We start from the raw sequence: 12,363 nt of genomic DNA, 5'->3' as shown, positions 1-12,363 counted from the left end.
TTGTGATTGTTTGCTGTTACTGCCATAGTTGTTGCTGTTTGTTTGACTGGTTATACACATACAGATACATAATAGTAAAGAACTGTTATTCCTATTTTCTACATCTTTGCCTAAAAGCCCCTTGATTTCAAAATTAGAATAACTTGGAGGGAAGGGAGGTTGCATCTGCCATTCCAAGGGAGACTCCTGCCTTCCTTAGCAGACACCTGTCTTTCAAACCAAGACACTTCCCCACACACAGGTGTGCAATTTCATAGAGTCACAGAAATTCCCCAACAAATCCTATGATGATCTTTAGTATTTGCTTTTCTAAGAACTCTCAAGTGGAAAAACTACAAACTCAAATTCTCTCCACAGAGACATTTCTTTGTGTGCTATGGTACGGCAAATCACATAGCCTGAGCCCTGACTTTCTCCTTTCAGGTAGGCAACACCATCAGCTACAGCCCTCACTGAAACAACACTCTAAGAAGAGCTGAGTGTCCTGGGCAGTAAAGCCTGTGTCCAAGGGGAGCAGCTCCAAGGACAACACTCCCAATTAGCTGCTGGTAACAAATGAAACACGATGTTCACTGTACCTTTCAGCAATTTCCTGACACACGTTTCTGTCAATTGCAAGACCCCATTGTCAATATAGTGCAGGAGGGTGTGCAGAGGGAGACATCGAACACCAAGACCCAGATGCAGAGTGTGAAAACCTATGAAAGAGACAAACTTGTTTAGTACAATACGTATTTTTTTCTAATTCTCTATTGGAGACTGGCATTACTCTAGCTAAAGCCATCACTTCCCTTAACTTTCTGATTGTTTCTAGTTGGTGAAGAAATCAATTTATTGAGTCATGTAGTTTTATTTAGACATCTTCTAAGTCCTCTCAAGCACAAGCTTGTCAGAAAGAAGAATGCTAAGGGGACTGAAAACAGTCATTAAAGTTGTACACTGTCACTAAATGTCTCCAAGTTTTATATCTGAATTGTTCTATTAATTTGGTTTTTATCTCCCTCTCTCCTCCTAATTAATCAAAACCTGAGGCCTCACCACCCTCAGGATGTCGCTGCCACCCAGGCACTCCCACGGGCAGTGTTAACACTTCAGCTTCTCCTTTAACACCAGCCTGATGATGGTCTTGTTATCAGGTAACACTACTGTGTGGCAGCATTTGTGCCCACACAGACTGAGGGACAAACTCATACCAAAAGCAGTTTCTAAGACCGAAGACAGATCAGTTAATAAAATCCAGAAAGATTCAAACAGAATTGGAAAGCATTAAGATGTTCAGATGTCAAGATGTCTTGCCCTAATGAAAATAAGCAAGTGCTTTGAAAATGCTGTAAACAATTATGAGGAGCTCTAGGAAGTGAGTCTACTATCCAGACCAGCTCTTCCATCAAGGCTGGAAGTAATCCCTTCAGGATGAAACTGAAAATTATTAGCAGGGCAACAGCATGAGAAAAAACACTCTATTTGCTACAGGATAGAATTTTCCCTTGTAGCCCTTGACACTGAAGTCCAGTTGTCTAAAAATACATATATGTGAAAGGAGTCTAAATCTTAGTTCTAAGATAAGACTGCACCCAAGCATTCCACTGGAAACCTCTGTTTAGTTTTCTCTGTTTCTAGTAACTATTTAGTTTTGCTTCATTTCACTTGTACAGGTTTATCAAGGGCCTTCCCCTCTATAACTGACTTGAATAGATGTCAATACTGCCAAAGCTAGCTTGACACGTGCTGCAACCAGTGCTCTGCTGGGAAGAATTTATAGTACTGCTCTCCTCACTTATGATTAAAACAGTAAACCACAGAACTTACCAGGAGGTAAAGGCATGCACATGCCATTTGCTGCTTCCAGAATCCGACTCATGATGTGGAACACCGCAAACTCTCCTGCACTTCCTTTCTCATCACTGTAGTTAACAAAGTAGCAACACATTAAGAACCTAAGGTGCCCACATTGTCCTGGAGACAGCGTCAATTTGCCATACTGGCTGTGCACTGAATGCCTGCCTTTGGGATGAAGTGCCATGGGATGCTGACTTGTTTACTGTGGTGTCTCACCCAGCACCAGCTGCCCAGTGCTGCAGACACACAAAGCCTCTGTGTCCTCCCCCTGTTGCTGCACATTTACAAGGCTCTCAGCAGTACCTCTAATCAGCAGCAACAGGTGAAAGGGTGCTGGTGTAAGTGACCTGGCTTTTATAGGTGTTTAACACCCACTACCCAGCTGAGGACCACTCCAAACTCAGCAACTTTGAACTCCGGCCATAACACTGCCTGCATGGTTAATATTCACACTGGCCTAGGGAGGGCCAGCAGGATCCTTAGGAAGAGCAAGTGACAGTCACACTGACACTGACAGCAGCACAGGCACTGATTGTTCAAAGGCGTACTACTGTTGATGACCAAAATCATTATGCCCATATTTTAAAAGGCAGGCTGAAAACTTTAACAAATCACTTGCTCACAAGCAGAAGACACAGGAGTGAAGCTGGTATCTCCTCCAAACTTCTTTCATTATTCGATGCACCAGATTCAGCTAAAACAAAAAAGAGAAGACAGTGTCCAGAAGCCTGCGTACAGCAGGCCCTTGCCCTTCATTCATTCCACACACCAGTTTGTTAAAAACTTCTCATGGGACTCCTACTAAGTCTTCACTTTTTTTCCCCTAGCACCTTAAAATGTAAAATTATTAAAATTCGAATTGTAATGGAATTGCCCTATTCCAGAAGTTTAAAGTTCTTCCAGCTCATCAAAGCATCATGCAAGACATACAGCAACTGAACACATTCTGCTTCTTGGAGATAACTGGTCTCATGCTCTTGCATCAAATTCTCAAAGACCTTTTTGCCATCAAAGCAAAACCAGCATGTCCAAGTGGCTGAGCATTTGGCAAGGAACAGTCCCAAAGGCTCAGCAAAAGTGGCTAACGTTGGAGACAGTAGAATGCTTAGTTTGCCAAGAAAAGTCAGCAGGAGGAATCACAGATCTAGTCCTGGCAAGGAGGAAAGTTGAGACAAGCAAATGCCTCTCCTCATCTATTGAGTTTCCTTTTTGTCCCCAGTGAAGTGAAACAATCCCTTGGCCCATGTGGTTGTTCTTCATGCTCCCAAACTGTCAGTCACCACACACAGTCAGCATATACCAAAGCCACAAGCCCTGTTCTCACTTAGGCCATCTCAGCTTCTGCAGCTGAAAGAGAAACCACACATGAAAGAGCTGAAATAACTTCCTCATCGTTGTCATGTGTGACCACTTCCACATCTCAGTAACACCACTGAGACACTTCCTCTGCACCTTTTATCTCTGGCCCTCAAAGCACAGCAATCAATCAATCCCAGGAAACTCAGGAAACGAGTCTGACCCCTGTTCTGCAAAGAGGTGTCACAAGAAGTTAGGAACCCTTTTTCTCCCTCCAGATGGTCAGAATCCAGGAGTGTTTTTTCCCCACTTTCTTTTCCCCTCATAGGCTTTGCCCTGTCCAGTGTCTGACTTGTCCCAGGCTCTGAGCAAGAGAGAAACAGGACACGCAGGAGAGGTCCACATGCAAAGGCCAGAACTGGAATATTCATCTTCAGTAATGTTCCTTGGCCAGAAAGCTCTACAAGGTAGCACCTTTCCCCTCCACCAGCACTTGAGCCAGGCTTGCACAGCTGCCTGATGCAAAATAACTACCTAATATTTGCCATCTCCACACTTCCTAGATGCAGTGGAAAGATCCAATTTAATCTCTCTGGAATATGGCAACTTTCCTAGGAAATTAGTGATTTCCAGTTTCCAGAGAAGGGTCACAAGAACCACACCTGCTGCTGGAATGAATTTCACCTCTGGCCAGCACAGAGGGTGCAGCTAAGGCCTGTGCATCAGGAGCTGCAGCTGGATTTGAAGGATCAGTGTTGAACTGAAGGTTCTTACAAGTTCCAAAAAGCACCAATTATTCTTCGTGCAACACAAACATTTTTCAAGAGTATGCTACTCCAGAATGAATATTTTTTGCTTAACAACACAGCAAACAGTACAGCTTTCACAGGGCACAGAAAGCTAACAACTTCTTAAGTCATAGTCATCCAAGCTATCACAACATACTTGAATCATAAATACATGAATGTTTGTGATGTGACATCCTCACTAACAGCACATCTCGCTTTGGAGGTCAACATCTATCCTTGCCATTGTAGAAAATACATACAGAAAGATAAGCCGTGTCTCAAACTTTTTTTTCAGAAAGTAACACACAAGATAGTGTGCATGAGAGAAAGGCAACATTATCTGTCTGATGGAAGGGGCACAGGCAGCATCCTGTCCGAGGTTAGCAGTGGGTGTCTGGGGGAACCAAGTTAAGAGCTCCACCCGTACCAGGCAAGGCCATTTTCACTGAGTAACAGATACACAATATGAAGTTTTTTGGGGCTTGTACGTGAAGCCATTTCCCTTGGAGTGCTCTAAACTAATAAGAAAACACATGACCAATAGCAAGACAGCACATGCAGGAGGGCCTTGGCTGATGCTGCTGTCACCTTGTCTTCAAACATCTGCAATTCCAGGCAATGGTGCCAAGGAAACTGAAGTTCCACTAAAGGAATTGTGTGCTCAGCTCCTATAGCTGTTTCTACAGGAAAGACTTTGAAGTGGTCAAAGAAAAGAACCAGGAGCAAAGGAGAAAAGAGAGTGAGACAAGGTCTTGCTGTCTTTCAGATCCCCTCCTGTGCAGCAATATGACACAGTCCTCTTCCTCCTGAGGAAACTCAAATCCAAATGGTGTCTGTCTTCTATTCCTCTGCAGCTGAGCCCACATCAGAGGACAGCTGGCCACAGACACCAGGGGAAAATGTACAGCTCCTGAAATGACTTGCAGAGACATTTCAGCAATTTATTCAGGTCTGCCTCCTTCCCGTGCCACAGGCTGCCTGCTCACCATGCCTCCCCTTCCACTTGCTGCCAGGGCAGCAAATGTCACACTGCTTCGGTAAGTTACTGCTCCCCTTTCCTGCCTCAATGAAATCAAAAGTGAGAGAAACAGATATGGAGTAAAGCTAAGATAAGTGATTGGAGAGGAGAGAGAGCCTGTGGACATACAACAACCACTGCAGGAGAGGTGGCACATGGACTGGGAACCAGACACGCTCCAGCTCTGCAGAGCTCCTCAGCAAACAGGGAAGTCCCACCGAGATGTGTCATTCACACTTCCCCACATTATTTCTCTGTATACAAGAACAGTTCTGGGAAAGCAACCAGCCCTTGCCTGTTGTTTCATAAGAAACACTCAGTGTTCCCAAGTCTTGGCTTCTCTGACTTCTGCTGCAATTGATTTACACAGTGACTACACACCACGGAGCCTAATCTCAGCCACTCCTGGGCTCCTGAATGCAATGCAAAATATTTTATGAAAGCTGACAAATTTCAAGTCTCTTTCTGTTTCACTAGTTTCAATAGCTCTTCTACTCACTACTGATGGTACAGAGATCTGTGGGAAGACTCAAACCAGTTAATTACCCTGAAGAACTCTGAAACATTTAGGATATAGAAATGTTTGAGATGTAAGAGTTTCTAATTAGGATGAGGGGTAACACAAATTTAAAAATTAAATAATTTCTAAATATTTCCAAACAGTATCTAAGGTGCACCAGCAAAAGCAGAAGCAATTTCGAGAGGCCCATTATCTTTGTTTACAGTAGCTTTTCTAAGAATAAGCCTGTCAGTTGAGTTGAGAGAATTAGTCCTGAGAGTTTGCTTGTGGGGAGGACTAAGATTTGTTTTGCAAGACTTAGTCTACAATAATTAAGCCTTGCAGATCAAGGTTGAATAGATGTTTTCAGATTTTTTATCTTAGTTTTTACTAAAAATGAACAAACTGTTATTAGAAATCAAATGAAAGGAGAATAAATGTTCCACTTGTGTTCTTTTCAGCACCATTTTCAGCTTTGGTTCACATACTGTTCCTATTTTAATCAGCCACCAGTTTTAGTTTCTTTCCTACACAGATACATAAAAGTCTGCCAATTACCAGTGAAACAACTTGTGAAGTTGTTAGAGTGAGGCTTAAAAAGTCAGGAACTGCAGTGGGGCTGCAGTGGTTCAGAGAACGCTGTGACATTGACAGTGCAACTGACTCATACAGGACTTTGGAAGTGATGCAGGTATCAGTAGCCTCAAGGAAGTTTCACAAGGTTTTCATCCCTAGAAAACAGCACTGTGGGGAATTTCTACTGAATACTGGGACAAGGATGGCACGAAGAACAGGATTTACAGTTGTCGTGCAAGCTTTTGGGAACTCTGCATTCTGCACTTAAAGGACATGATATTGAGACAGACAAAACCAAGTACATAACTTCTGTACACAACAGTTATGGGTTTTGTAGCTTTTTTTCTTTTTAAGGTCTCTGAAGAGGATAAAAGACAGAAAAATAAGAATTTGGAAAGCAAATTTTCACAGTAGTTTACAAAGATTTCTTCACACAAAACTGTCTCCTGTCACATGCACAGCCCACCAAAGGCACTGTGTAGGAGTGGTGCTGATTTACCCACAAGTCAGACTGTAGTGACATCTTTTTTTGTTCATTGGTTACTTCCCCTGGTGGCACTTTCATTATTCAAGACCTGCAGCAATGTGTTCTACAGGAAACCAAATGGATCTAACAGCTTTAAACCTTCAGGATGAGCTCCCATTGTATTTCTGGGAGTAGAACATATTTGTAGAAGCTGTAACGGGAACAGTTTCTTCTGTATTCTGAGTGACTGGTACAACTCTTTTAATAATATTTAAATAATATTAATTTCCTTTATCAATATATACAATATTAGGCTGAAAAATATGTTTAAACATCTTAAAAACAGTTTTTTCCCACCAAATATATGCTATATACAACTGCTGCACAACCAAGGATCTACAATCCAACAAATACACACTTGCTCAGAATAGTGACTATGAAATCAAACTAACCAGGTTTGCAACATAATCCAAAACTATTTGGTCAATCTTCTTTTTTCCAACATATTGTAGATGTCTCATAAGATGATCCTTCAGCTGAGCAACCATCTAAAAAAAAAGCCAACAATTCAGTATCCCTGGGCATCTTCAAAGAGACACAAAAGCTGCAGCAGGTGCAGGGCCTGATCAATAGGCATTGGCTCAACAAAACATTTCCCCATTACAAAACTCTGGAGTGAGATCCCAAGCTACTGTACAATCTTGCTAAACTCAGCAGCAGATGTGAATATTCAAAATGGTTACTTGGTGCAAATTCAGCAAAATGAACGCAAAGTTGAGCTTTCAATGATACTGAAGAGAAAAAGCTTACAGCTCTCACACCCCTCTGTGTAAAGCCAAGGGAACAGGGTGAAAGAAGGATTTAAATATAAATATTGAATCCTGAGAACAGAAATACTTGTTACAAACAAATAAACCTGAGATTTTATGATAGAGAAAACTAGCACAAGTACAATTTGTTGTAGTTGCCAAGAACCTGAGAATCAGAGTGATTAATGGCAATTTCAGGTTAAACATTAATTGTGAAGTCATTAAAATTGGGTGTTTGTTATCATGTAGTCCATGCCGCTCCCTATTCCTTTCTGAAACATTCGCTGACCTCATGCAGCTTCAGATTGCAACTCAAGTCCACGCTGGCTCTTTGCTGAGAATTACTAAGAAGCTCAGAGTGAAACTGGAGCAAATAAAAATCTCTGTCTGAAGGAACTTACACGTAATCTCAGTGTGTCAAGACAGCAATACAGGTATGAGGAAGGCATAGACAAAGGACAGCAGTGACCTGCTATTTGGATCTGTCAATAAACAGAGGGGAAGGAATGTAGAGAAGCTTCAGAGAATGAGAGGCAAAACTTGGAAACAGGGAAACAAGATTGCAAAGAAGGAAAGTTTCCCTCAGATGTGAACAGACAGGACAGTGTTGATCTGCTGTTCGCTGCTGAGATCTTCTAGTGCATGCTGAAGAGTTAGATGGTTTTAAAAGTAAGAGAACAAGGGATAAGCCAAGATGTGTATTCAGACAGAGGGAGGACAGGTACAGATTTGAGACAGGATTTATTGCCCAGAAGCAAATAGATGATAGATCCTTTAGGGAGATCCCTGGTGAAAACAGTGCAAAAGAGGAAGGGACATCAGAATGGCCACAGTAGTCTCAGAAGTGAGGCAGAAGGAAAAAGAAACAGTAAAAAAGGTGTTAAATCAGGGAGCAAGAAGATATCTGCTCATCAAATTGAGAAAAGCTGTGTGGGGGAGGAATTCACTTTTATATGTTTTAAAGGCATAAAGTAGTCCAAAAATAGCTGACAGATTAAGATGACCTCCCAGTCTCTAGCCAAAGTTATACTGGGAAAAAGCATTTTGACAAATCAACTTTCTATTCCTGTTTTTGCCCTATGCCTTATGATGACCTGCTAAGATGATAACTCTAAAACTTAGGAAATGCCATGTTTGCCCCATAGCTACTCTGAGTGAGCTTCCACTCAGCACTGGAACTTAGACAGTGACTCTTCACACATCCGTGGAGCGTGTGCGTCCTCTAGTGCATACTGACAAAAGCACATACCAGTCCCATGAGCAACTGCTGCTGATAATCCTCCTCTTCAAAGAGAGGTACCAGCCTCGCCTCTGAAATAAACATAGCAACAATCATTCAAGGACATGGCACTACAGAAATATCACCAGAATTCAACCAGCTTCAAAAGTACTTAGGAACAGACATGCAAACAGAAGTTGTGGTTTGATCTACTCAGCTACAAAACTAAGATAGTGAAGAACCATGGCCTGCATGAGAGAACTGAGAAATGGAAAATAACCATTTATCTGCCATCCACTACTTCTTTTCTTTGATATTTAAGTAAGAGTTATCACAGTGTGGTGACTCAAGAGAGTAAAGAGGCACAGAGAACCTTCTGGTAACACCAGTGCTAATGCATGTGCTGCTCAGATCTTGTCATTTACAAACAAATGAACTATAGCAGCTGCATGAGTTTTCCAAGGAAATGGCTAGACAGAAAGTAAATAGTCCAGGGAATCACCTCCCACTGATTCTCTCCCATGGTCTGGCTGCTTCTGTTACTCAGATTTGCAGACCACTATGAAAAGAACACAACTTTTCTAACTAAGTGGAAGGAAATTGTAGTGTCTACTGGAATTAATAACCTGTATTTCCTAATCAGTGCTTCCTGTCTACTAAAACAAAGGAAGAAAAACAATCTTCTATTTCATGATATAGATAAAACCAACTCAACACTTTATGGAACCAAGTGCTGAATTCTTACAATATTTCCACCTGGTTTTGCTCACCTTGAAATATATTTACACCACCACTTAGCAGCACAGAGACCTGTACTGCTTGATTTTAAGGACTCAAGGATCAATCTACAGGGAAACACTACATTGATGCTTGTTACTGACTGGCAGCTATTTAGAAATTCTCTAGTAACAGTTAAACATCTGACTTCTTTATCAATAAGCACCTTTGAAAACATGAAGCTGAGGTTCACAGAGTTGATACAAAGTCTCTCGAAGTCAGAGCCCATTGCAACAACTAGCAGCGACATGGATGCCTGGTGTCAGGGGCTGCAAATGAGTACACTGAAAATGCTTGGTAATAAAGGACCGAGCAGCACTTAGATCAGCATCATTTCACAGCACACAGTGGCAAGGCACACAGAAGGCACTGATGTGTGAACAGCAGGAACATAATACACTACTAAATTCAGTTTTACTTATTTGTGACAGAGGAACTGAGCATCACAAAATCTCAAGTGTTTCTGGCCTAAGGAAATTCATCACACCTGCTCTCTCTACACCATGTTTTTTCACCAGCCCTAATCTCCTGGACAAGATCTGATGTTGCAAAGGCAGCTGTAAGTGGACAAGACTCAACAGTAACATGGTGTCATTGATACTCTGCTCCACAAGAAAAATCCTGAAGAAGATATTCTTTAGCAGACTAAGTTTTACTGCTTATGTTGTTACATCCAGTATGAACTAGGGGCTTTATTTTCAAGCATTTCCTAGTCACTATGTGAAAGTTTTCTTCTCATCTTAAATCCTCAAACTCTTCTGTGCTGAAAACACACATAGCAATTTATTTTTAGCAAACAGCTGGATGGAAATATCCTAATAAACCAAAGTCTTACAGCTAAAGCCTACATCAAGAAAAGTTTTACTTACCAGAGTCCCAAGTGTCCAGATGAGAAAGCACCCTGGGGTTTGAAACAAAAATCAGTGTGTTTCATATGCAATACTCTGAAGGCTTTCATAAGATCATTAAAAATTCAAATGAGCCTTTGATCTTTCAAAGACAGCTAAAGAAATCTGAGAACAGTACATATGACTAAATTTAGTAAAAATACTAGATAGCATTAAAAAAATTCTATCTGTCTAGACTGCATGAGAATAACTTCACATCTACCATGAATTCCCTAGCTCTAGAGCCCTGTGTGTGTTTCAGATCATGCTGTAGTGATGACAAGGATTCCAATAACCAGTTTTCACCAGGATAATCTTCTTTAAAGATATCCAATCAGATACCTAATCAACTAATTAAATGTCACATTAAATCCTTCAACATACTTGTGCAAAATAAGATAGGGTAAATATAATAGAAACCAGTACATACTTTTTGGCATTTTCAAAAATACTCCTCAAATACACTGCGGTTCTTCTCTCCTCTCTCTGGTTTGTAAACAAACAAAAATCACAAAATGAACTGAACAGAAGACCAAATAAAATACTCCCTGACAGAATGAAGATGAGAAATAAAGTTGGTTTTCCCTTTGAATGGAAATAATACACAGTGGGGCCTCAAACCATCTTCCAAGTGTCCATGCTCATAGGCATTCACACACATGTAAACCACGTGATAATACAGCGCAAGCCCTGCTTTTGTTTAATTTCTTCCATTATTTTAAGAGAACAAAATTTACAGGCAATCACCTTAGGTGAAATGACTGCAAATCTTTGCACTCCTCATAATCAGATTCCCATTTATTTATCTTCAAAATAAAAAAGCCAACTCATCCATGCTTGACTTTAAAACACCCATTTCAGAGGCAGCTCTGGAGAGTTCCAGTGTTTCAGTTCCAGTGCCTCTCACCCACCTCTTCTGAAAGGTTACGCCATTCCCTCCTGAGCACATTACTCTGGTAGTGCAAGTGTGGCTCTGCATACTTCACACTCTCCAAGTTTGAGCTGAGTTTCTCCCAGAAGCCTTTGGAGTTTTGGAACTGCAAAGTGTTGCAGAAGAAGCATGAATATAACCTGATCTCTTAAAGAAATACCTCATCACCCTCCCACTAAGTGACTGCAAAGATATGTGATTAATGTAGCTTCGAAACAATCTAAGTGAAAAAAGTTAAACCAAAGCGCTTCAACTAATTTCTCTTGATGGCATGGCAGTGGTAGCACTTACTCAAACTTGAGATCAAGATTTGGTGCCTGGAAAGAAATGAGTATTTCTGGGTCACAATTCATCTGACCTATTTACACGTTTGAGATGGGAAGAACTGCACCACAGACTACACTGGCCATATTGTCTAGACTTCCTCTGACTGTAAAAAGAGCCTTAGGCTACTAACTTAGATATAAATGTTTTTACATTTGGTCAAATAAATCCCATTTCAGGTTTCTAGTAGCTCCAAAAAGAGGAATACCACCATGGCCATGACAGCTGCAGGCTGCCACCATTTTCAAGCTGCATTAATACTTAGATTGCAAACATCCATTTACCAACTTCAAGTAACACTGCTTCCTCCCAGAAAAGAAACAAAATCCAAACATTTCCATAGCAATTCTAAAGCATTTGACTCTAAAGCTAAAATTAATTTAAACTCAGCTGTGCACAGGCAAGAGGAACAAAATCCGAACAAAACCACACTGGTTTCCCGAGCTAGTTCTTGGACTGGGTATAAAATTTGAAGCTGCTGTTTATAAGGTGGGTAAGATGTGATCATTGCTGAGGAAGAGATGAAATTAAGGCAATTCATTTTGACAGTTTTAAAAAAGAAGAGATGGTACAAGCTGTTCTCGCACCTCTTAATATACTATATCTCCCAACACAGACACTACAGTAATGACATTTGAATAAAGAAAAGTTTGAGTTCACAATATTCCTCCACCTTGCACTAACATATTGAATTTTGCTCTCTCTTCTCAACTATTCTACAAGAACAATAACTTTAAAAGAAAACCTCAAAAGGGGGAACCCACTTCCTACTATAAACTATAATTTGTCAAGGAAAATAAATCTCCAAGATTCAATCCTGCCAGCCACTTTCCTCTTGCTGCCAGTGCCTATTGTCACTTTATTATTGTAGCTGCAGCTTGGGTTTTGCTTCATGTTAGTTATATTTAGCAGCTGCAAACTAGGAGCACATATG

The 12,363-nt window shown here is 41.0% G+C and overlaps 1 protein-coding gene across 1 annotated transcript in view; it reads right to left on the bottom strand.

Moving 5' to 3' along the window:
• GSAP (gamma-secretase activating protein) overlaps positions 1 to 12,363 on the bottom strand; it is a gene marked incomplete at its 5' end in the record, with an annotated part of 45,986 nt that overhangs the window by 6,231 nt on the left and 27,392 nt on the right. The window contains 8 exons of the mRNA XM_017745884.1: positions 579 to 698; positions 1,810 to 1,904; positions 2,463 to 2,533; positions 6,935 to 7,030; positions 8,541 to 8,602; positions 10,157 to 10,188; positions 10,605 to 10,660; positions 11,086 to 11,211. Coding sequence (XP_017601373.1) covers positions 579 to 698; positions 1,810 to 1,904; positions 2,463 to 2,533; positions 6,935 to 7,030; positions 8,541 to 8,602; positions 10,157 to 10,188; positions 10,605 to 10,660; positions 11,086 to 11,211 — 658 coding nt within the window. The remainder of the gene's footprint in view (positions 1 to 578; positions 699 to 1,809; positions 1,905 to 2,462; positions 2,534 to 6,934; positions 7,031 to 8,540; positions 8,603 to 10,156; positions 10,189 to 10,604; positions 10,661 to 11,085; positions 11,212 to 12,363) is intronic.

The sequence above is a fragment of the Corvus brachyrhynchos genome, unplaced genomic scaffold (genome assembly GCF_000691975.1).
Source record: "Corvus brachyrhynchos isolate BGI_N302 unplaced genomic scaffold, ASM69197v1 scaffold239, whole genome shotgun sequence".
NCBI lineage: Eukaryota > Metazoa > Chordata > Aves > Passeriformes > Corvidae > Corvus > Corvus brachyrhynchos.
Note: the sequence above shows the minus strand (reverse complement) of the source record. Positions and strands in the feature narration are given on the sequence as shown.